Source organism: Camelus ferus, chromosome 35 (assembly GCF_009834535.1).
Source record: "Camelus ferus isolate YT-003-E chromosome 35, BCGSAC_Cfer_1.0, whole genome shotgun sequence".
NCBI classification, from domain to species: Eukaryota; Metazoa; Chordata; class Mammalia; order Artiodactyla; family Camelidae; genus Camelus; species Camelus ferus.
The window spans coordinates 15,374,256-15,398,568 of NC_045730.1; the positions used below are offsets into that span (position 1 = coordinate 15,374,256).

Sequence of the window (24,313 nt, forward strand, 5' to 3'; positions counted from 1 at the left end):
GCTCTACAGATGGGTATTTGACTTGTTTCCAGTCTTCTGGAATTCCAAGTGATATTGCAACAAGTGCCTTGTGAATTGTCTTATCAAATTTTTGCCAGTGCATCTTTGGGATAGATTTCTGAAACTGGGACTGCTTGGTCCAAAAATAAATGCCTAAGTGTTTGCTAAATACAGTCACCATCGTCTCTTCTGTAGTTGTACTGTTCTGCATGCTCTGCAACAATGTATGTGAGTACCTATTTCTCCAGAGCCTCACTGATCATTTATTTTCAAAATTGTGGGTTTTTATCATTCTGAGAGACAAGAAATGGTATCTCCTTGAATTTTTCATTTGTATCTCCTATATTATGAGTGAGGTTGAACATCTTTTCCATGTATAAAGGAGTTTTGAAATTTTTTTCAGTGAACTCTTTGTTTACATCTCTGTTCTTTTTAGAAGCTCTTCATATTTTAGAGATAGTGACTTTTTGTATTATCTATGGCAGTTTCCCCAGTTTCCCATTAACTTATGGTGCTTTAATTTTTTTACCCATGTGATAAATTTTTCAAGTACTAAGTTTCAAAAAACGTCTCTTCCTCTGAGTAACTGAGGTGTTTTCTCATCAGGAACAGTGAAAATCATGTAACTAAATTAGCTTCACTTTTTGCCTTGGTAGCAAAATGTTTTGTCTGAATAACCTGCATGGCTATGTAAATTTCAAAGCTTGCATATCTGAAATATCACCTTCTCTTATTTTTTTTTCTAATTTATATTTACTGTAGTCTAGATTTGTTTTCTGTTTTTTCTATTTTAAGTAGCATTTCTTATAAGCCACCACAGATTCTTTGCTAGGTAAATGTGGGTATTAATAAAGAAAAGACTCTTCTAGTTGCTGACAGGCAACTTTAGGGGCCAGTGGGATGCAGTGGTGGTGGCAGTGGAGTGAAAGTCAGAAAGCCCAGCCCATCCTCCCCTCACTCCACTCCTGGGAAAATGGCTTAACCACCTGTTGACATTCAAATTTGTTTCTTTATAAAATGAATGGTTTAAGTATATCACAGTGTTAAAAAAACCTTCTCAAGTGAAAATTATGTAACACTTAACTATTCTAATGTATAAAATGACCTGGTTTTTTGAAAGGATTTGTAAGAGTTAATGTGTTTGTAAGAGTTAATGTACAAAGGGAGAGGGGAGGGATAAATTAGGAGTTTGGAATTAACAGATACACACTACTATATATAAAATAGATAAACATCCAGGATTTACTGCATAGCACAGGGAACTATATTCAATATCTTGTAATGACCTATAATGGAAAAGAGTCTGGGAAAGGGTCTGAAAGTATGTAACCAAATCACTGTGCTGCTCACCTGAAATTAATACAGCATTGTAAAACAACTGTACTTCAATAAAAAAAAGAGATGATGTACAGAAATGAATCTCCTTCAAAGTGAAAAAATAGATCTGTCATCCCATTATTGGTCCCTCAAACAGTCCAGCACTGAATGTTAAATCATGCCACCAAAAGATGGCTAATAAGCACAGAGCTCAATGCATGGGTGATTCATTTATTTATCAGTCGGTACTCCCGGATTTATAACTTTATCAAAACCAAAAATGGAAAGTCTTGCTTAATTTATGAGGGTGTCCAATGCTGCACATAGTTATTTAAACAAAGCTTTTCTTCTTACAGTAAAGGCTATGATAATTCTACAGAAATTATAACTTTGTATACAAATGTAAAGTTACCTTTTCCTTTTTATTTCAGAGTGTGGAGGTACACTGACTGGTACTTATGGCTCTATTAAGTCTCCGGGATATCCTGGAAAGTATCCCCCAGGGAGAGATTGTGTGTGGAGAGTGATAACCAGTCCTGATCTCCTGATAACATTTACCTTTGGGACCTTAAGCCTGGAGCACCATGATGATTGCAGCAAAGATTATCTTGAGGTAAAGGATTGGATTTAGATAGAACTTACTATGATAGGATTAGAACTCAGGGAACCATGATTGGCGATCGCCTTGGATGACCACAGTTTATTAGCAATGGTTGGATGTATTCCTCAATAGGCAGCTGATGCCTTAGTCCTGCTAACTCCCTTTTCTTAATTGTACCAGCTTGTTGCTGCTTCTGGGTTCTGCTTGAATCTGTGAAACAGACTGCCTTGTTTTCCCCTGTCATTTCCCAGAAGCCCCGTCCCCTAACATGGGAATAGCAGAATATATGAAATCAACACCCAGGAATGGCTTTCTTCTCCAATGCAGATTCAAATCTTCAGTTGTCTGTTGTAAATGGACAAGGTGTTTCACAAGTTGACTACAGTGTTCCACGAAGAAAAATAACTTAACAGCAGCTGTGTTGAAATGGATTGCTGAAGTGTGTGCCTCGCTGGAATATATCGCTAATTGTCATTGAGAGGCGAGGAGTCCCCCTCTGCCCCTCCTGTTTATCATTAATAAAAAATTAAACTATGGAAGAGGGAAAAAAGCTGTTATATTCAAATGCCATTAGCGTGTAGGTCTATTAAAAACGTTGCTCTCCATTTGTAGAATGAAACAATCGTTGAGAAGATTGAGTTCTTATGTTGTTCCTGTCTTGTTTATCACCATAAATCTTAGTACCCCTTGTAGTAGTGAAAGAAGATAATAAGCTTTTCCAAGTCCATTAGAGAAGAATGGAGCCTTAGGGAATTATTCATAAAGGATGGAAGGGGTACGACTGTCAAATAGGAATCTCCACAAGTTAAAGTCATTAGTAATTTAGCAGGTGAAACGGATTTGGAACCTTTGGGAATGACTGGAAGATGGACCTCTCCCTGGAAAATATCAGAAAGATACTCCTTTAAATGTTGACATTAAAGTGAATTTTCTTGAAATTAATTTCAAAAAATTCCACCAAATTAAAGTTAGAGGCATTTATTTTTCATTCATACATATTAATTCCTGGATACACATGTAGTAGAACCAACCATTCTGATAACATTGAAATGCCTCTCATTTCTCAACAATATTTCAAGGATCTAGCTAAATTACAGGAATAAACTAATGCTGCCTTATAACTTTGCTGCCAATAAAAAAGTAATTTGAGTGAACAAAATTGGCCATATTAAAGTGTTATTTAGATCATTGATGCTTGGGTGTTCTCTGTAGGACAGAATTTGCATTTACAACAGAAATAGAGTGGTTGACACTATTCTGTAAGAGATTAAAACCCAACAATTAAAAAGGATTTCTAAGATCACATGATCCTTATTGTGGTACTTACTTGCTATGAAAGTTGTACTTTTGAAATTCACAAAACTGTCTTTATGTTGCATCTAATCTAACTTCATTTCCTTTTCCACCTCTGATCCCCCTGAGCGCTTAGACCAAGCTGTGCTTCGATGAGCATTGTTGGTGTTCCTTCTTCTGGTTTTTTGTGTATATTCATTTCTTTTCCTAGATCACTAGGAATTTATCATTTCAAAACAAATATCTGGGGCAGGAAGAACCTAGGAAAGAAAATGTGGAGAAATATTTGTAAGAAAAATTCCAAGTTTACATCTAGCCTCAGAATTAAAATTCAGACAGAACATAAGGCATCCAGGATGATGGGAGATTACCCTTCCCAGAACCCCAACCACGTGTTAGATGCATAGGTGACAGGAGACCCTCCCAGAGCCATCACTTTTAAAGATGAGTTTTCTGAAGTTAGTGTACAAAATGACTGGGTTTGTTAAAAATCTAACCACTTTGTGCTTAATGATTTTTTTTCTCTTGTTTTAGATTCGAGATGGCCCTTTGCATCAGGACCCCCTGCTTGGGAAGCTCTGCACCACTCTCTCTGCCCCACCACTCCAGACTACAGGTCCCTTTGCCAGAGTTCATTTCCATTCTGACAGCCAGATTAATGACCAAGGGTTTCATATCACCTACTTAACATCACCTTGTAAGTAACTTGATAATTGGGAGCTTAATATGAAGGTACAGGAGAGTGTTACCCTGAGAGCTGCTTTATATTTTAAGGCTGCAGGTGACTGACTGACACTGATAACATGTCTTTATAAATATTTCTCATATTGCTCCAAGTTTTTTCTTTACTTTCCCAGTGTTCTACTATTAATGCTGTAGTATCCCATGGTCCCGAAATTATGGGGTCCACATTATAACATATGTTTGTGGCCCCTAAAATTAAATAATTCACACATCAGTTCCCTGGCTGTTATTCAGTGTTTTGTTGTGAGAGATGTTGTTCAGGAGGGAAATGCAGTCTACCTTGAGACATGTCAGATTTTATAGCTGCGATGGCTTTCAGTTGCATTTATACCTTAAAACAAACCAACAAACCAACAAAAAAACAATGAAATGCTCTATGATTTTTATTTTAGAGCTGTTGAGGATTTTGTTCTTAATATACATCACCCTGCCCCGATGAGAATTCACAGGAAAAACATCTTTTAAGTCCCAGTATCAGGAAAAAGAGCAGTAAGCAGTCTTTTCACCAGTCCTCGTTCTCCATTTACTTTGGCTTCGGGCTGGAGCCGCAGCGACTTTCTGTCATATGTGTATCCATATCTGTTTTCTGTGCATGTAACTTTCCCGTGACTGCATCTTGCCCTTCTCTACTTGTTATCCCTTTAATCTGATTCATTTTTCTAGCTACATATTTCATATTTTTATTTTCATATTTCATTTTCTACCTACATATCTGTTACATATATTTCATGAACTGCCTCAGTTCTCTTTGGAATGAAGGTGGGCATAAATGCATTTAAAAAGTAACCTGTAGGTGAGGGTGTTAGATTGGAGGTGAGAACACACATTTCTACAGCTATTTGCTGAGGCACTGTGTGGCTGTCCCACAAGCACAATAAGACCTTCAGGCTGAAGCACTTGTTAAAGGCATAAACCTGTAAACGGTGAACAGAGTGGATAAATGATGATGATGTGTGTGTGTAATTTTAGCCAATTATATCTCATGCCAGGGAGTGGGAGGAATGGCCATCCCTGTGACCTGTCCCTTCTCGTCTGTGCTCTCTGCAGCGGATCTGCATTGTGGAGGGAACTACACAGACCCAGAGGGTCTCCTCTCTGCTGACTTGTCTGGACCTTTCATGCACAACAGACAGTGCATCTACACGATTAAGCAGCCCCTGGGAGAAAAAATACAGGTCAACTTCACCCACATGGAGCTGGAAAGCCAGAGTGGCTGTTCTCTGAATTACATCGAGGTAACTTCTGCTACTTAGTGACCCTCAGATGATGTTTATCAACATTTTTTTTTTTTTAATATTCTATAGAGCAGAGGTCTTCAAATGGTTGTTGGGTCAGCAGCATCCAGACAACCTGGCTGGTCTGGATGTCAGTGATGGAATTCTGTGCCCTATCCCAGACCCACTGAGTCAGAGCCTCCAGAGGGTAGGCTGAGCAAAAGCTGCATTGTAAGAGACCCCGCCCCACCCCCAGGGTGATTCTGATGCAGGCTAGAGTCTGAGAACAACTGTTCTGGAGAATGTGAAAGAATTCGCCAAAAATAGACCTGTAGATGGTGAAACAGGAGACTGGCAGTGAAGATCAAAGGACAAAAATGGAAGCTGAGACAGAAACTCATATCATGCTAAGTTAATTTCAGGCTATTCAGCTGAGTCCTGATAGCCAAGCAAATGCAAATAAGCAAGATTCATAGGATTTGCTATTAGAATACAGATTTCAGAGCTTGGTCAGGACAATTTTATATGTAGGGGAGATCAACCTAGAGATGTGAAAGCATCCGCCTAGGTGAGCTTAGCGAGTCAGTGGTAGAGAGTTAAGTCATAGCGTTAAGTAACTCTTGTTTCAGAGTTTAGGGTTTTTAACCTTCATCAGCTCTGCTTGCTCTCCAGAAAACTTTAACTTGAATTTAAATGTGTGGGATGGTTGTAATAAGAATATCTGAAACAAAAAGGCAGTTTTTGTTTGCCTAGCCTGGTATTTCATTTGCTTAAACTCTTGGTCAAGCCACAAATTAAAGTGTTGGGCAAGAGAAACAAGACGCTTTTTGTTGGCTGCAATCATTTTCTATAAACTCAGGGAGTCACTGACAATTTTGTTTGCTCATGTGAGTTAAACCAATTCATTTTTTCCAGGAAAAACCTATGTATCCTCTTGCCCTCTTCCCCCCTTCACATGTAGGGAGAGGAAGCACAGAATTTTAGCATTAGATCTGGACTTAGCTCACTGATAACAAGTACATTGACCATGGTACCACAATATTTTTTTAATTCAGAGATTTTAAACTCTGATGGTAAGGTAAATGTGTATATTCGTTCAGTTTAAGTTGTCTCAAGTCCCTCGTAAAGTACATTAAAGTTTTTCATTGAGAAGCAATTTGAGATATTTTTATATAAATAAAAATTAAATTTCCAGCATCTGGTTTTTTTTTTTGTTTGTTTTTGTTTTTTTTTACTTTGTGAATAGTAAAAATAGCTCACACTTAGACAGTACTTACTATCAACCAGGTGCTATTCTAAGACTTTAAAATATGATAATAAATGAAGTAGATAATGATTACTGTCTTCCTACTGCCTGTTGGAGATGGTATGTGCTTTACCTGAGTTAATTCATCGAACCTTCATAGCAACCGTTATTACTCCTACTTCGCTGTTGGGAAACTGAAGCCCAGAACAGTTGTTACGCATCCGTAGTTGCACGTCTCAAGAGTGGTGGAGCTAGGAATTGAATTCAGTAGTTTCTGATGTACTGTTCTCTGACAAGACCAGAAATGCAGTAGGGTAACCATGACTACAAGTGTTGGCTCGCCTTCCCTAGGGAGGAAGCTCATGAATTTCCCAATTCTGTACCTAGCAACTTGGTAACAGGACTATAACATGGAACCAGGCAGAACACTTTTCTCACATAGGCAAAAATATAGCTCTCATTTTATGGGAAATCTGAGTAACCTTTTATCAGATTCTTTGTGATGGTTCTAATGGCTCTAGGGATTGACCCAAACATCTGGAATCATTTATCCTCTTTGGCTTTGCAGTACACTCTAATTGAATTTCAATAAGGGGTTATATGAACTCTGAATTGTTCTGAAAAGTTGTCAGAAAAGAAAAACATAAAACAAGCTCTGAAAGATTTAACTTTGTAAGACGGTGACAGAATGTTTTAGCCAGGATGGGGTTGGAATGAATTCATCAAAGTTCTCATTTCATTTTATTTTATTTTTTTAATTTTGGGGGGCATTTTAAAAATTAAAATATAGTTGACATACAATATTAGGTTAGTTTCAGGTATGCTGCATAATGATTTGACATTTACATACGTTATGAAATGATTACCAAAAGAAGTCTAACAACCGTCCGTCTCCATACAAAGTTATTAAGGTTATTACAGTATTATTGACCATATTCCTTATGCTGTATGTTACATCCCCATGGCTTATTTATTACATAACTGGAGGTTTGTACCTCTTAATTTTCTTCACCTATTTTGTCCACATTACCCCCAGCCCCCTCCATTCTGGCAACCACCCATTTGTTCTCCATATTAATGTCTTGTTTGTTGTTTTGTTTTGTTCTTTAGATTCCACATTTAAGTGAGATCATGTAGTATTTGTCTTTCTTTGTCTGATTTATTTCACTTAGCGTAATACCTTCTACTTCTATCTCTGTTGTCACAAATGTCAGTATTCCTTTTTTTTTTTAATGATGGAGTAACATTCCAATGTGTGTGTGTGTGTGTGTGTGTGTGTGTGTGTGTGCCACATTTTCTTTATCCATTCATCCATCAGTGAACACTTAGGTTGCTTACATATCTTGGCCATTGTAAATAATGCTCAATGAACATTGGTGTCTGTCTTTCCAAAGTAGTGTTTTTATTTTCTTTGGATAAATACCCAGAAGTGGATGGATGGATCATATGGTATTACTATTTTTAATTTTTTGAGGAACCTCCATACTGTTTTCTATAGTGACTGCACCTATTTACAATCCCACCAACAGTACACAAAGGTTCCCTTTTCTCTACATCCTTGCCAACACTTTTTATTTGTGGTCATTTTGTTGATAGATATTTTGAAAAGTATGAGGTGGTATCTCACTGTGGCTTTGATATGCATTTCCCTGATGATTAGTGACATTCAACATCTTTTCACATGTCTGTTGGCCATCTGCATGGCTTCTTTGGAAAAAATGTCTATTCAGGTCCTCTGCCCATTTTTCAATTGAGTTGTTTCTTTGTTTGATGTTGAGTTATACATGTTCCTTGTATATTTTGGATATTAACCCATTATCAGATATATTGTTTGCAATTATCTTCTCCCATTAAGTAGGCTGTTTTTGATTTTGTTGATAGTTTCCTTTGCTGGGCAAAAGCTTTCTAGTTTCATACAGTCCCATTTGTTTATTTTTGCTTTTGTTTCCTTTGCCTGAGGAGACAGATCCAAAAAAAAAAAAAAATATTCCTAAGACTGATGTCAAGGAGCATACTACCTACATTTTCTTCTAGAAATTTTATGATTTCAGTTCTTACACTTAGGTCTTCAAATCATGTTGATTTTATTTTTGTGTATGATGTGAGAAAGTAGGCTAGTTTGATTCTTTTGCACATAGCTGTCCAGTTTTCCCAGCACTACTTGTTGAAGAGGCTGTCCTTTCCTCATTGTATATTCTTACCTCCTTTGTCATAGGTTAATTGATCATAGAGGTGTGGATTTATTTCTGGGTTCTCTATTCAGGTCCATTAAACTATATGTCTATTTTTGTGCCAGTGCCATACTGTTTTGATTACTGTAGCTTTGTAGTATAATTTGAAATCAAGGAGTATGGCACTTCCAGCTTTGTTCTTTCTCAAGAGTGTTTTGTCAATTTATGGTCATTTGTTTTCATACAAAATTTGGAATTATTTGTTCTAGTTCTGTGAAAAATGCCATTGGTATTTTTATAGGGGTTGTACTGAATCTGTAGATTGCCTTGGGTAGTGTGGTTATCTTAACAATATTTATTCTTCCAATTCATGAGCACAGTGTATCTTTCTATTTGTTTTTGTTGTCTTCCATTTCTTTCATCAATGCCTTATAGTTTTTGGAGTATAAGTCTTTTACCTCTTTGGTTAGATTTATTCCCAGGTATCTTATTTTTTGGATGTAATTGTAAGTGGGACTGTTTTCTTAATTTCTCTTTCTGATAGTTTATCATTAGTGTATAGAAATGCAACCAGTTTCTATATACTAATTTTGTATCCTGCAGCTTCACTGAATTCAATTATTAGTTCTAGAGTTTTTTGGTGGCATCTTTAGGATTTTCTGTATATGGTATCATGTCATCTGAAAAGAGTGACAGTTTTTACTACTTCCATCCCAATTTGGATTCCTCTTATTCCTTTTTCTTGTCTGATTGCTGTGGCTAGGACTTCCAGTACTAGGTAGTATAAAATTGGTGAGTGTGAGGATCCTTGTCTCATTCCTGACCTTAGAGGAAATGTTTTCAGCTTTTTTACTGTTGTTTTTCTTAAGTGTGTTAATGTGCTATATCACATCAATTACTTTGTAGACATTGAGCCATCCTTGCATAGCTGGGATAAATCCCACTTGATCATGGTTTTGATCCCTTTAATGTATTTTTGAATTCAGTTTGCTAATTATTTTCTTGAGGAGATCTATTTTTTTAGTACTAATTTCATTTATACTTGCTCTGATCTTTATGATTTCTTTTCTTCTGCTAACTTGGGATTTGCTTATTTTTCTCTTTTAAGTTCCCTTAGGTGTAAGTTTAGATTGTTTATTAGGGATTTGTCTTATTTCCTGAGGTAGGCTTGTATTGCTATAAACTTCCCTCTAGAACTGCTTTTGCTCTTTGTCATTGATTTTGGATTGCTGTGTTTCCATTTTCATTTGTCTCCAGGTATTTTTTTTTATTTCTTCTTGATTTCTTTAGTGACCCATTTGTTGTTTAGTAGCATATTTTTTAGCCTCCACGTGTTTGTATTATTTTGCAGTATGTTTCTTTTAATTGATTTCTAGTCTCACACTGTTGTGGTCAGAAAAGATGCTTGATAGGATTTCAGTCTTAAATTTATTGAGGCTTATGGTCTAGCATGTGATCTATCTTGGAGAATGCTCCATGTGCACTCAAAAAAAAAAGTGCATTATGCTGGTTTTGGATGGAATGTTTTATATATATACAATCCATTTGATCCAATGTGTCATTTAAAGCCATTGTTTTCTTATTGGTCTTCTATCTAAATGATCTGTCCATTGATGTAAATGGGTGTTAAATTTCCCTACTATTATTGTTACTATCAATTTCTCCCTTTGTGTTTGTTAGTATTGTGAATGGACTAAATGCTCCAATTAATAGATATAGAGTGGCTGAATGGGTGAAAAACAAGATATGTATAAAAGAGACTTTCTCTGGATCTAAAGGCCCACACAGATTTAATGCAGTCCCTATCAAATTACCCAGGGCATATTTCACAGAAATAGAACAAATCATAATAAAATTTATATGAAACCATCAAAGACCTAGAATTGCCAAAGCATTACTGAAGAGAAAGAAAGAGGCTGAAGAAATAACTGTCCCAGACTTCAGACAATACTATAGAGCTACAGTCATCAAGACAGCATGGTATTGGTACAAAAACAGGCATATAGACCAATGGAACAGAATAAAGAGCCAGAAATGAACCCACAAACTTTTGGTCAACTAATCTTCAACAAAGGAGGCAAGACTATACAATGGAATAAAGACAGTCTCTTCAGCAAATGATGTTGGGAAAACTGGACAGCAGCATGTAAAACAATGAAGCTAGAACACTCCCTTACACCATATACAAAAATCAACTCAAACTGGATTAAAGACTTAAACATAAGACAAGATACAATAAACCTCCTAGAGGAAAATATAGGCAAAACATTATCTGACATACATCTCAAAAATGTTCTCCTAGAACAGTCTACTCAAGCAATAGAAATAAAAGCAAGAATAAACAAGTGGGACCTAATGAAACTTACAGGCTTCTGCACAGCAAAGGAAACCATAAGTAAAACAAAAAGACAACCTACAGAATGGGAAAAATTTTTGCAAATGAAACTGACAAAGGCTTGATCTCCAGAATATATAAGCAGCTCATATGACTTAATAAGAAAAAAATAGACAACCCAATGCAAAAATGGGCAGAAGACCTAAACAAGAACTTCTCCAAGAAGAAATACAAATGATCAATAGGCACATGAAAAAATGCTCAATATCACTAATTAGCAGAGAAATGCAAATCAAAACTATAATGAGGTATCACCTCACACCAGTCAGAATGGCCATCATTCAAAAATCCACAGATGACAAATGCTGGAGAGGTTGTGGAGAAAGGGGAACCCTCCTACACTGCTGGTGGGAATGCAGGTTGGTGCAGCCACTGTGGAAAACAGTATGAAGATTCCTCAAAAGACTAGGAATAGACTTACCATATGACCCAGGAATCCTGTTCCTGGGCATATATCCAGAGGAACCCTACTTCAAAATGACACCTGCACCCCAATGTTCATAGCAGCATTATTTACAATAGCCAAGACATGGAAACAGACTAAATGTTCATCAATAGATGACTGGATAAAGAAGAAGTGGTATATTTATACAATGGAATACTACTCAGCCATAAAAACTGACAACATAATGCCATTTGCAGCAACATGGATGCTCCTGGAAAATGTCATTCTAAGTGAAGTAAGCCAGAAAGAAAAAGAAAAATACCGTATGAGATCATTCATATGTGGAATCTAAAAACAAAACAAAACAAAACAAAAACCAAACAAAGCATAAATACAAAACAGAAATAGACTCACAGACATTGAATACAAACTTGTGGTTGCCAATTTGACACAACATTGTAAAATGATTATAAATCAATAAAAAATGTTAACATAAATAAATAAATAAATAAATGCCCACACAGACTGAAAGTGAGGGAATAGAAAAAGTTACCCCATGTAAATGGAAACAAAAAGAAAGCTTGGGTGGTAATACATATATAAGACAAAATAGACTTTAAAACAAAGACTGTAACAAGAGTCAAAGAAGGGCACTACATAATGATAGAGGTATCAATGCAACAAGAAGATGTAACAATTATAAATATATATGCATCTAACATAGGTGCACCTAAACACATAAAGCAAATACTAACAAACAAAGGGGGCAAGTGACAGTAGCAATAATAGTAGGGGACTTTACCATCCATTTATATCAATGGACAGATCATCTAGAGAGAAGACCAATAAGAAAACAATGGCTTTAAATGATACATTAGATAAAATGGATTTTTTTATATATATTTTTTAATATATATAATTCCATCCAAAACTAGTATAGTACAGATAATATGCATCTGTTTCCTTTCCCTGGTTAGGGGAGTTTTCAGATATGATTTCTTTAAGTAAGTTTACTGCCTCTTTCTCTCTCTGTCTCTTCTCCTTCTGGGACCCCTATAATGTGATGTTATATACACTTGATGAAGTCTCTTACTATCCTCATTATCTTTTAAAATTTTTTTTCAAGTTTTATTGAGAAATAATTGAAGCACTACTGTTAAGTTTAAGGTGTACAGCTTGATGGTTTGATTTACTTATATTGTGAAATGACTACCACAATAGGTTTAGTTGACATCTATCATCTTATATAGGCACAATAAAAAGAAAACGGAAAAAGAATTCATTCTCCTGTAATGAGAGCTCTTAGTAACTGTTCTCTTAATAACTTTCCTATGCATCATACAGCAGTGCTAACTATAGTTACTATGTTGTAGTGAAGTTGATTTTTGTTGGGAATCCAGATTGGAGAATCAAGATAGGGGAGAAAGACCAGTTACCACGGACTAACAATTGCTGTCCCTGCTTCTAAGACCGCTAATCCGTATTTTATTTTCTCTCTATGTCAGGCTTCACCTGCTGTATTGCCTGAAATGTGATTTGGTTAAACAGTTTCAGTGTGACCTCTAACCCCCAAGGATCTGTCTGTTTTGAGTCTCCATTCTGCTTATTATGCCAAACAAATGTGCTGCTCTAAAGTTCTATCCATTAAGTTCCTGAGTGTTTCTGAATGGTGTGGCAAAAATATTTCTGCTCAGCTTTTGTTTTGAGTTCATGATACCCATCTTCAACGAGATTCTTACAGTTGCTTAGAAGTTTTACTTACCTCTTAAATGTTTATAGATTTCTGCCACTCTACAAATTTTGTGCACATAGCATATTGCCTTCTTTTCCTCATCCACCTCCCCCAGAATTCTTTCTCCTATATTAATGAAGTTGTCATTTCTGATTTTGCTTTTTGCACTTTGTCACCATTTGCTACCTCCCTACAACCTTGATTTTCTCCTTATGGTTTGATTTCACCTGCTCTCTTTACTAGCACCAACACTATCTCAGCCCTAAATCCATGCCCTTTTCTTTTTGATCTCTTTGTAGCATGTGAGAGTGATAGTCATTACTTACTATTTTGACATTGCTTTTGTTTTTTGTTTTTGTGCACAGAAACAGGGCTTTTTAAAGGCAAGTAATATATAAAAAAGTAGTAATAGTAATATAATAAGAATGGTGACATATAAAAGGTATTTGTTCTTTAGGGGTCATGTATGGTTTCTCCATTAACTTTCTTTTATCTCTTTGTCTTCATTCTTAAAAATTCTTTCTTCTGTTCAGCTTGGGTGATTTCCACTACTCTGTCTTCCAGTTTGCTGATCCATTCATCTGTATCATCTAATGTACCTTTGATTCCTTCTAGTATATTTTTAAATCTCAGTTATTGTATTCTTCAGCTCTCTTTGCTTCTTCTCTTTATTTTCTATTTGTTAATCTTGTGACTGTGTTTACTCTTTTCCCAATTTCATTAAGCATCTTTAAGTTTATTACCTTGAATTCTTTATTGGATAGGTTACTTATGTCCACCACATTTAGTTCTATTTCTGAGAATTTTTCTTGTTCCTTTGTTTGGGACATGTTCCTCTGTCTTCTTGTTTTGCCTTGTTCTCTATGTTTATTTTTATGTACTAGATAGGGAGATTATATTTCCCAATCTTAGAGAAGCAACCTTATGTAGGAGGTATTCTCTGGGGCCTGGCTGCATAATCCTCTCTGGTCACCAGAGCTGTATGCTCTAGAGGTGCCCCCTGTGTGGGCTGACTGGGCCCTTCTATTGTGACAGAGCCAACTACTGTGGACACACTGGTAGGTGGGGCTGGCCCATCCTCCAGTTGGCTGTTAGGCCTGCCTTGTGTGGTGCTACCAACCCACACTGGTGGGTGGGTCCAAGCCCCAGTGTGGCTGACCACATGGCCTGGGGCATCCTGGGACTGGTACTGGCCTGCTGGTGGGTGTGGCCAGGTCCCAGGGTGGCTCACTGCAGGGTTGGAGGACCACTGCCAATTGCCAGCCCACTGGTGGGCAAATAAGCCCCTGACACTGACAGACTGGAGGAAGGACTCAAAATGGTACTTGGCAGCACAAATGTCCTTGTGATAGAATGAGCTCCCCAAAATGGCTGCTGCCAACATCTGTGTCCCCACAGGGAGTCCCAGTTGCCTTCTGGCTGTCTCGGAGTCTCTCCAAGATTAGCACGTAAGTCTGACTCATGGCCCTGCACCGTGACTCAGAGTGTGTGAGATGTTGCATGCTCTGTTTCCTATAGCCTGCTGTCTCCCATGCGCACAAACCCTGCTGGCCTTCAAAGCCAGCCATTCTGGGGGCTTATGTTCCCAGAGCAGGATGCCCAGGGCTGGGGAGTTTAATGTGGAGCTCCAATCCCTCACTCACTGGGACAACCTCTGCAGTTGTGATTAACCTCCCATTTGTGGGTCACCTACCTGGGGATATGGGTCTTGACTATACTGCATGTCTGCCACTACTGTCTGTCCATTAGGGTTCCTTCTTTATATCTTTAGTTATGGAAAATCTTTTCTGCGAGTCTTCAGGTCATTCTCATGAATAGGTACCCTGTAAATAGTTGTGCATTTGTTGCACATGTGGAAGGGACTGAGCTCTGGGTCTTTCTACTCTGCCACCTCCACTCAACACTATGTCTAAGTTCCTATTTTAGTTCAGCCATTGGATGGCTTATAACCTTGGACAATTCTTAATCTAGATACTTGAGTTCCTACTTCTGTAAGATGCCCTACCTTTTCCTTCACACTTTGTGAAGATAAATCAAAGAAATAAATCATAAAAGAAGCTTGAAGAATTAAAAACACTGTATAAATGTAAGGCTCTCTTGGGCCAAATTTGACCCCTACCCTGAACTTATTAGTTTAGAGACATCCAATGAGGACCTTTCATGGTTGGCCATTGAAGTATCAGCATTCTGATGTATACACATACCCACAGAGTCAGGATCAAATTTTTCTCAAGGGGTGTTGATGGAAAAAGTAAAAGAACTCTGTTATCAGAAGAACAGGTCATGGACCGTGATTGGAATAATTGAATAGACTTCTCTTATATCCTTGGCCACCTAAAAGAATACAGCCAATTGTTTTATAGAACTTTAGCACCAGCAAGGACTTCCAAGGTCATTTAATCTAAATCCTTAATTTTACAAATGAAGAAATTGAGGACACAAAAGTCAAGCTCTTAATTATTGTCAGAACAGGATTTCGATGTACCTACGTAGGAGTCTAGACAGGCGTGTATTATCTTAGGTCAAAGTTAACCATATCTATCTAAGGGAAAATTTGTGAACTAGGCCCTTAGGAAAAAGTACACCTACTTCTTTTCATATGTTTCAGACAGTGGGTGTGGAAGAAAATGATACTGGAACCAGATTCAAATAACATCATTATGAGTCAATATATTGCTTCCCAAAATGGTTTCATTTTTAAAAGATATACCTAAAAATGACATGTTTAATCAAAGGAATAAAAAAAAAGAATAGAATTTCAGATACACTGGTGGTTTGGAGGGAAGATGGCTTTGACATTTATTAACTCTATTTGCAAGAGAGAGAAGACCACCCAAAATGTTAGGAAGAATGAAGACCAAAGAGGTGATTCTAGAGAGATGGGGGAGAATGATAATAGGGAATTTTCTTTTGAGTGTGAATAGATGTACTTCTAAGGATCCCCAATATTCTCATTTTGTAGTTCTGGATGGCTTGTTGCCATGGGAATACGTCCTTTAAATGTAGATTAAGATACCAAAGCCGAGTGTGTTTCTTTCATGTATAGTGTGGCTTTGAAAGACTTTTTGCTCAGTAAGAGAGCACCATAAACATTTATTTGAGAATGAAATTTAACTACAAAAGATAATACATGTGGTATTGCCCACACTCAGTATAGCATATCTTTCTTTTTCTTTTTCTTTTTTAAACAAGAAACACACATTTACATATTAATTCTTGGATTTATATAGCTCCTTCAACTGAAACTGTGCCTTGCCCATGGGTGATGTGATGTGGCTGGTAATAAAAAAGTCAGCATGGCAAGAATAGATCAACTCTTAGTCCATGTGTTTTGTCTAAGAGAGCTTTTAAATCAGATAGAATAGTTCAGTGAATGCGACAGAGCCATCTTTCCAGAATGGGAGGCAGCACCTCTCATTAATATTTCATAAGTGATTTAAGCCTCCGAACTCTGAGCGAAGGACATGTAAGGCAATAATGAAAGTTTAATTTTTAATCCTAGGGAATGCAAGTACTAGTCTGAATAATAATTTCAGAAGCCTGCGTGGTGCTAAGCCCAGGGCTTGAAATGGGATGTGAAAGGGAAAGAAGTGAATAGACCTACTCTCCTCACCAAGTCTCCTTGGCCAATCCCAGATCATCTGTCCCCTCCCCACCAAGACTTGGGGAGAGTGGAAAGTTAACAGAGAAGAGAGATGGATAAGGGAAGGGGAAGGAGAGGAACCTTCTGGGGAAAAGGAGGGCTTCTGGGGAAGTTGTTCCTTCTTAGAAGAGGAAAACAAAACAAAAATAAACGGCACAGAGGACTTGATAACTAATTAATAAGACAGGGAGAAGTAAGTTACATTAAATTTGGCTTCTGAAATCTAGGGAACGTGTACCTGTTCTACAAATGTCATGGGATGACAGATGAATTATATTTTAGCCCTCTTGCCAATCTCAGTAAATTCACAAAGCAGAAATTGTCCACATATCTCTTTATAATGTGATGCAACTGGAAATTATTGTTAAAAAATATTTAATGTCCAACTTCTTGGAAATCTATAAGCTCCTAAATAATTAGTAGGTTGAGGAAGAAAATAGAAAATGAAATGAAAGACAAGGCAGAAAATAAAAAGAAAATGCTGTAGATCAAAACTAGGTAAACTCTCTAAGATTTTAAAGAACTAAAAAAAATAAATAAAGGGGGAAGTGTGAGAGCACAATACACTAGAACACTGAGGATCTGTCTTCCCTCTGAACCTGTCAGCACCTCCTCCCTCTCTCCTTCTCTCTCATCCCACCCCCACTGCTCCCAGCTGGGCTCTGCGCATCACTCCCACATCCCCACACATCTTTAGAGGAATTCAGATTCACAAAGGACTTCCTTTTGCTCTTTGTTAGGCATTGGAGCTATTCAGCTCCAGCCCTGGGGATGGTGGAGGGAGGGCTGTGAATTTTGGTCTACCTGAGCACACTCGTTATCCTCCAGGGGACATGCTGTTCAGAGTCTCGTGGCTGTGATTCACAGAAAAACGCTTACGGGTCTAAACCCAAATGGCAGAGAAAGAAGAAGATCTCTGACACCAGAAGCTGGATTGTAGCTGCAGAAAGCAAACACACCAGAGGAGCCTGAAGAGTATTGTTTTCTTTTAAGCACATATTGAAGTTAATTTTAGTTCAAAGACATGTCTTTCTATAGATGGTAGTAAAAAGGGGGGAAATGGAGCGATGTTCAATAGTCTGCATTCTTTACCATATTGGATTTGGGGTTTGGGCAGAGATGAGAAACATTTGGTTAGTTTATTAACACTTTTGCTATCAGCACAGTTTTCCCATGATTGCTCGGCCATCTTGGGCTTTTTAATGAAGTGATAAAGCATGCTGTTGGTCCGGTGGAATAATCGTACAGGTTGGCGCCATGGGAGCTGGAAGATAGACTGAGATGGTAGCACGGTCTAGTTTTGGAGTGAGGGACTGTGTAGAATGCGCCCTTCCTGTATGTAAAGGAGTAGCATGCTTACCTGGAGAACACAAACCTAGCAGAACAGGTGAGCCGGGGAGCAGTGAGGCAGAAGAAGAGTCTGTGGAAATGGGGTTAATCAGAGCATATTGGGGCAAATGGAGAGGATGGCTGGTGCTTGTTGGTGTAAGTGAAAACAATATTGCATGGAAACATGATAAAGGACATTGACTCTCTGTTTCACTAAAGGCAAGATATTTAATGTCCCTGAGCCTCCGTTTCCTCATCCATAATAGTATAGTGGTATTACTCTGTAAAGCAGGCTTCAGAGATCATTCACTCATTTATGTATTTGTTATTTAAATATTTATCAAACGATTTAGATGCCGGGCACTGTGCTGAGGGATGGGTGTGTAAAACACAGAGAGATGGAACGAGTAAGAACACAACTGCATAATTTCAAGGTGGGAGAAGTATCGTGAAGGAAAGGAAGGATATGAGAGAAAGCAGAAGGGTTGATGACTTCAGTTGAATGGTCAGAGGTAGCTTCCCTAGGGACGAGAAGGCGTTGGCAAAGCAAAGAGCCGAGAGAAGGAGGGTTCCAGGTAGAGGCGCTGACAGAGCCTTCGAGACTGAATTGAGAAAAAACTTAACACAAAGAACTGAAAACAGATGAGTGTGGCTGGAATCACAAAGCAGGGGTAGAGAAAAACAAGAGTTAGGCTGCACTAGATCTTGTAGGGCTTTGCACATGGGGTAAAGAACTTAGCCTTTTTTTTTTTTTTTTCTAATGAAAAGGGAAACAGTCGGAATGTTCTTAGCACAGTGGCTGGCACAGCAGTGAATGGTTAGTAAGAGGTAACATGACGATCATTCTGTTGATGGGGAGGGGAGAGCGGGTAGGAGCAGGTGACACTGGCGTTTACGATCATAGAGGAACACACTTTTAGGTAAAACTGGACACGTATTCCTGGTTTTAGAAAAGCAGATTTTTAAAAATCAGAAGAAGGGTAAGTTTTGTCGACTGAAATAAATGCACAACCTAAAAGCTGAGATATGTTTTATTCGGTGGACAATTCTGAGGACTCAGCCTGGGATGACAGCCTGTCAGATCACTCTGAGGGACTGCTCCAAAGAGGTAGGGGAGGAGCAAGGATACATAGGAGCTTTACGACAAAGGCCAGGTAGTTGGAACAATAAAGATAACTGTTAAAGAAAACCAGGCATCTCAAGTTAAAGAATGTAGTGCTTTTCAATGTATAGGAGGAAGGAAACATTTGGGCTCATTGTATTCATTTCTTTGACAAGCACCTAGCTATCTAGGGCCAGTATCCTGTCCTTTCTTATTCTGAGTCCCCTCAGAGAGCACCACTGTGAGTGGCTGCAGAGGCTGGGCTGCAGGCCTGTCCTCACTAGGGGGTGGCGGCAGCCGCTGATGACTTGATGGCTTCAGCATTCTTTGTTACTGATATGGTTTGCAGTATTCTTCGTTCACAGTTTACTCTGTTGAAAAAGATCTCAGAAGGGACATTATTTCATAATGCATGCAAAGCTTTACAAATTTAACTATGAAATCATGAAAATAATGAAGAGTGAAGATCATAACCTAAGAAAGTAACATTTAGTCCCTGGGTGGCTTCTCTCATCTCATTTTTCCCTCACCCTTTACTCTCCCGGTTGGAATGGGGCCACATCCCCCTCCTGTGTGCGCAGATTAACCCGAGGCTGGTCTCTGGGATCAAGTCTTTATTTAGCTAAGAGACATTCCAACTGGTCACTTGCTGCGCAGGAAGCCACATGTTAAATACCACTGGATGTGAAGGTTCTGTTTTCAGCTCGTGGTTGGACCAAACCTAAATGCCAGCGTATTTGGTTTGCTTTGAATTAAGATTAAATACTTAACTCGAGTTATGAAATTGTTATATAAAAACAAATCTGGATACTTAGCAGATACAAACAAATGAGCACGGGGATGAAGACCTGGCTTTGGGACCTGATCCACTGCAGATGCTAAAGCCTGGGCTCCAGGCACACTGAAAATTTCATATGAACCATGTTTTTCAGCCTAGTTAATTTTAGCTCTTTCTACAGGTTGTAGGTCCTTTATGAAAACTCTTCTTTTATTAAAAAAATTCTTATGAGCCGTTTCTCTTCAGGAACAAGTTCAGTCTGCTGCCTGTAAAAATCAGAAGCCATTCAGACTGTTCCATAGGGTTAAAACTCATGGGTCATATGTAATCAGTTGGCTCTCTCAGCCTGAAACAATCAGTGTTTGCTGAATGAATAAGGCAATCAATGAAAAATCTGAGCCTGGTCGGCATAGATCTTGAAATGGTCCTTATCATTGGTTTGTAAAGGTGAACAGCAATGAAGAACGAATGTGGTGTGTTGATGCTTCTGGAAGTGACCAGGGTATGGCTTCACGTGACTTCTTATGAAAACCCATTTGTCAGTATGAGCCAGGTCCAAGTCGGAGTCATCTATCTCTAAGTGATGCTGCGGTAACAGTCACTAACGATGAAACAAGTAAAAACCGACAATAAGCAAAATATTTCTATGGCTTACAACGATATATGTTTATTCTTCACTCATGTTAACATGCTGGTTTAGGGTCAGTGGCAACTCTGCTGGTCTGGTCCTCGTTCCATCTGTCCCTGGGACCCTGACCCTTGGTCTTGTGAGAGGAGAAAGGTGCAGATGGTTGACTCAAGCCTCTACGTGGGAATTGGTACATCACTTCTGCTCATACTCTTTTGGGCAAAGCAAGCCCTATAGCCAAGCCCACAGATGATGGGAAGGATAAATATTAATTCTCCATAGGGAGGCATCACAAGTTACAGGGCAAGGAGCAGAGATGTTCAATCCTCTTTCAGAGATGGATGTGAACAATTAAGAAAAATAATGCAGTCTAGCTCAGTGCACAAACACAAAGGAAAGAGGGTTTTGGGGTTTTTTGTTGTTGTTGTGGGGGAGGGGTATACAAATTCACAAGCCCTGTGATATTGAATGCAAGATGTGCTGCAACAGTGTTTGGTCACGTTAGAGCATTTAAGGATTGTGGTTACAGTATTGCCATGTCTGGGATCCAGGGAGAAGACAGGCTTTTGGAATTAATAAGGTTTTGTTTCCACAGAGAGAGGGAAACCTAGCCAAAATCAATTGTACCTTCTAGGTTTAAAGCCCTTGAGCCCTATAAGTTCCTCTTAAAACATTTGGACTGCAGCTGCCTTTCTCCTTGCTGAAGTCCTTGAATTTCATTAGTGAAGCCCATGGGAACGGCCCACTTTAGCTTGCTCTGCTGCTATTTGGCTGTTTTTCTTCCCTCTTGTCATCTTCTAATGGGCAGAATAGAAAAGAGATACTATAATCTCAGCCGAAGCGAACAGCACCTTGGAGGATTCCAGAGCAGGAAGATATCTTACTCTGTGTTTCATGCTTTTCTGGTTTCCAAGAACTGTGGTATGTCTGTGTCTCTAACAAAAATGGAACCATCATACCATGCCTTAAGATTAGTGAGTTGACGAGCGTCTGTCACACTGTATTTGCAAAGGTCTGTGTTAGATGCTGAGGGTGAAACAGAAATTTTCTCTTGCCTCAGAGGTTTGCTGTTTGGTTAGAGAACTATTTAGCATAACTTTATGGGCGTATGTGAAATTTGTGTTACAGCTCAGTAAAGGAGCTGGTTGGGAATGAGCCAGAGGAAAGGCATGCAATTTCAATGTCTGTGTGAGACTCAGTCGTATGGCTGTACCATCATTTATTTCATTGCCCTCCTATTGTTAGACATTTGGAATATTTTTACTTCTTGTTACTCCAGAGCGTGCTTTGACGTGGATCCTTGGGTGTCTTTGCCTGTATCTTCAGTGATTTCCTTACGATGGAGTGTTGGACTTAAAGTTACTGGGTCCAAAACTATGAACATTTTCAAGACTCCTGATATATATTGTCCAATTCTGTTCCAGAAATGTATGCTTCCACCAGTTACGGGTGGGAGGGATGTGTTGCCATGTCCCCACCGGCTTTGAGGTTCACACTTTGAAGCTCTTTCTTTTATTTCCAGTTCCTCTTGACTTGGATATTCCTTCAGGTTTCAGCATAAAAGTTATTTCTTTTGAGACATAAAAAACAAAATTGTGGTTACCAGGGGAGAAAAGGGGGAGGTGGAAGGATAAATTGGGGGTTTGGGATTTGCAGACACTAACTACTATATATAAAATAGATAAACAATAACTTCCTACTGCCTAGCACAGGGAGCTATATTCAATATCTTGTAATAGCCTATAATGAAAAAGAATATGAAAAGGAACATCTGTCTGTCTGCCTATCTATCTATCTATCTATCTATCTATCTATCTATCTATCTATCTATCATCTATCTGTCTATCTCAATCAGTGTGCTGTACACCAGTTACTAACACAACATTGTAAACTGATTATACTTCAATTAAAAAAAAAAAGTTATTTCTGTTGAGAAATATTCCCTAATCCTCTGTGGGAGTTCAGAGTTTTTGGTGAAGTCAGTGGTTCTCTTTAATACCTTGAGATCACCCTCACACTATTCTGCAATGAAATTCATAGATGATATAAGCCCACACTGTGTACATACATTATATAAATAAAAATAAAGTTCTAAGTGTAAGATTTAGGAGAAGCAAAGAAAAGTGGGGAAAAAAAAAAAAAAAGAGTGATGTCAGCATGTTAAAAGTCTGGCCAAGCTGCACTTGAAGACAAAATGAAGTCGTAAATTGTTTGCTCCCTGAACCATTTCAACGCTGCGGTGGAAATGCCTGCTGGCATGGCTCTGGACGCTGCTGATGAATCTTCTGAAATGGTGACCAATTCTTGGCAGATTTCCAGGAGAAAATTAAAAAGAGCTTTTTTTTTTTTTTTTTGGATTTACATTCTACTTGTCATCTTGGAAAATTTGGTGTATTTTAAAACTCAGCAAAAATGTTTTGCATTTAGAATATAAAATAGAGCTAGATTTTACACTTATAAAAGTTGCTGCAATGAATATCACCTAGGCTACAGGAGAATCCTTGTTGTGTGTGACTGTCTCTTACATTTCAGGGTGTTTTAGTATCTTTGGCCCCCAGCCGCTAAATGCCAATAGTGCCCCACCACCATTGTGTTAAAAATTAAAACACAAACAAAAAATGTCTTCACGGATTTCCAAAATGCCTATTGTTGTACCTAGAGAACCATTGTGTTAAGTAATGATGTAGCACTCTGCACTTGCCCAAACATGATGCTCATGCCTTTTAAAAACAATGTGCTTGCTTGTAGTGAGTTCCTGTGAGTGGTGGCTGTCTTTCACAGTGAGGTCACCAGCAGAGGTCCTAGCATTTACTGACGCCTTGATGATGTTAGTTGAGGGAATGGATTAATATTGGATGGCTAGCTTTTCCAAGATAATTCTATATAACAAGGGTAGTATGTACATCGATGCAATAATTCCTGATTTGGGTGAGAAACATCTAGTGTGTCACCTTTAAAAAGTTCAAGAATAACAGCTATTCTTGAGCCCACATTTTCTAGTACTAGGCATGTTGCTGAGGATTTCACACATTTGTGTCCTCTGTTGGTGGCTCCAGCAAATCCTTGAGCTACGCCTGGATTTAGTAACTTGTTCAGGTTATGTAAGTGACAAGGGTGGGAACTGAACCCAGTCTACGTGACTTCATAGACCAGGCTCAAGGCCATTACACTATAAGATACTGACTGTTGATTTAAAATAAGTGGTCTTTATTATAAGAAGGAAATTTTTTTTGCTCCTGACTTTCTAAGAGTTTTGTTTCTAATTAATAGGAATGCCAACAAACTTTTTGACATCTGCAGAGATATGCAGTTTAGCCTTTGGGATCTATTGATGAGCTTAATGAATAATTTATAATCTCAAACAACTTTTGTATTACTCTTCTTCTCATGTTTGATTTGATATGTAAGCCAAACAGTGGAGTGAATTCATTTTTCCAAAACTGTGTTCAGGATTTTTGTATCTATATTAATAGGTAAGATCTACCCATGGTTTTTCTTCTGTATTATCTATGTTGGGTTTTGGTGAGATGGTTCTGAGAAAAATTATTTGGGAATCATTCCATGTTTTAGGGTTCCTTAGAACAAATTATATATGGGAGTTACTTGATCCTTAAAAGTTTAAAATAACTTACCAGACAGAGCATTTTCTAGTTCTTTTTTTGGGGGGGAGAGTAATTATTTGGTAATGTTTTCAATTTTATCCATGACTTATTGTCTACTCAAATTTTATTTTTC

At 38.1% G+C, this 24,313-nt stretch overlaps 1 protein-coding gene across 1 annotated transcript in view; it reads left to right on the forward strand.

The window, feature by feature from the left end:
• The window catches only part of CUBN (cubilin), a 273,653-nt gene that overhangs the window by 25,970 nt on the left and 223,370 nt on the right, over positions 1-24,313 (forward strand). Inside the window, exons 15-17 of the mRNA XM_032474139.1 lie at positions 1,749-1,930; positions 3,746-3,908; positions 5,003-5,190. Of these exons, the coding sequence (XP_032330030.1) occupies positions 1,749-1,930; positions 3,746-3,908; positions 5,003-5,190 (533 nt within the window). The remainder of the gene's footprint in view (positions 1-1,748; positions 1,931-3,745; positions 3,909-5,002; positions 5,191-24,313) is intronic.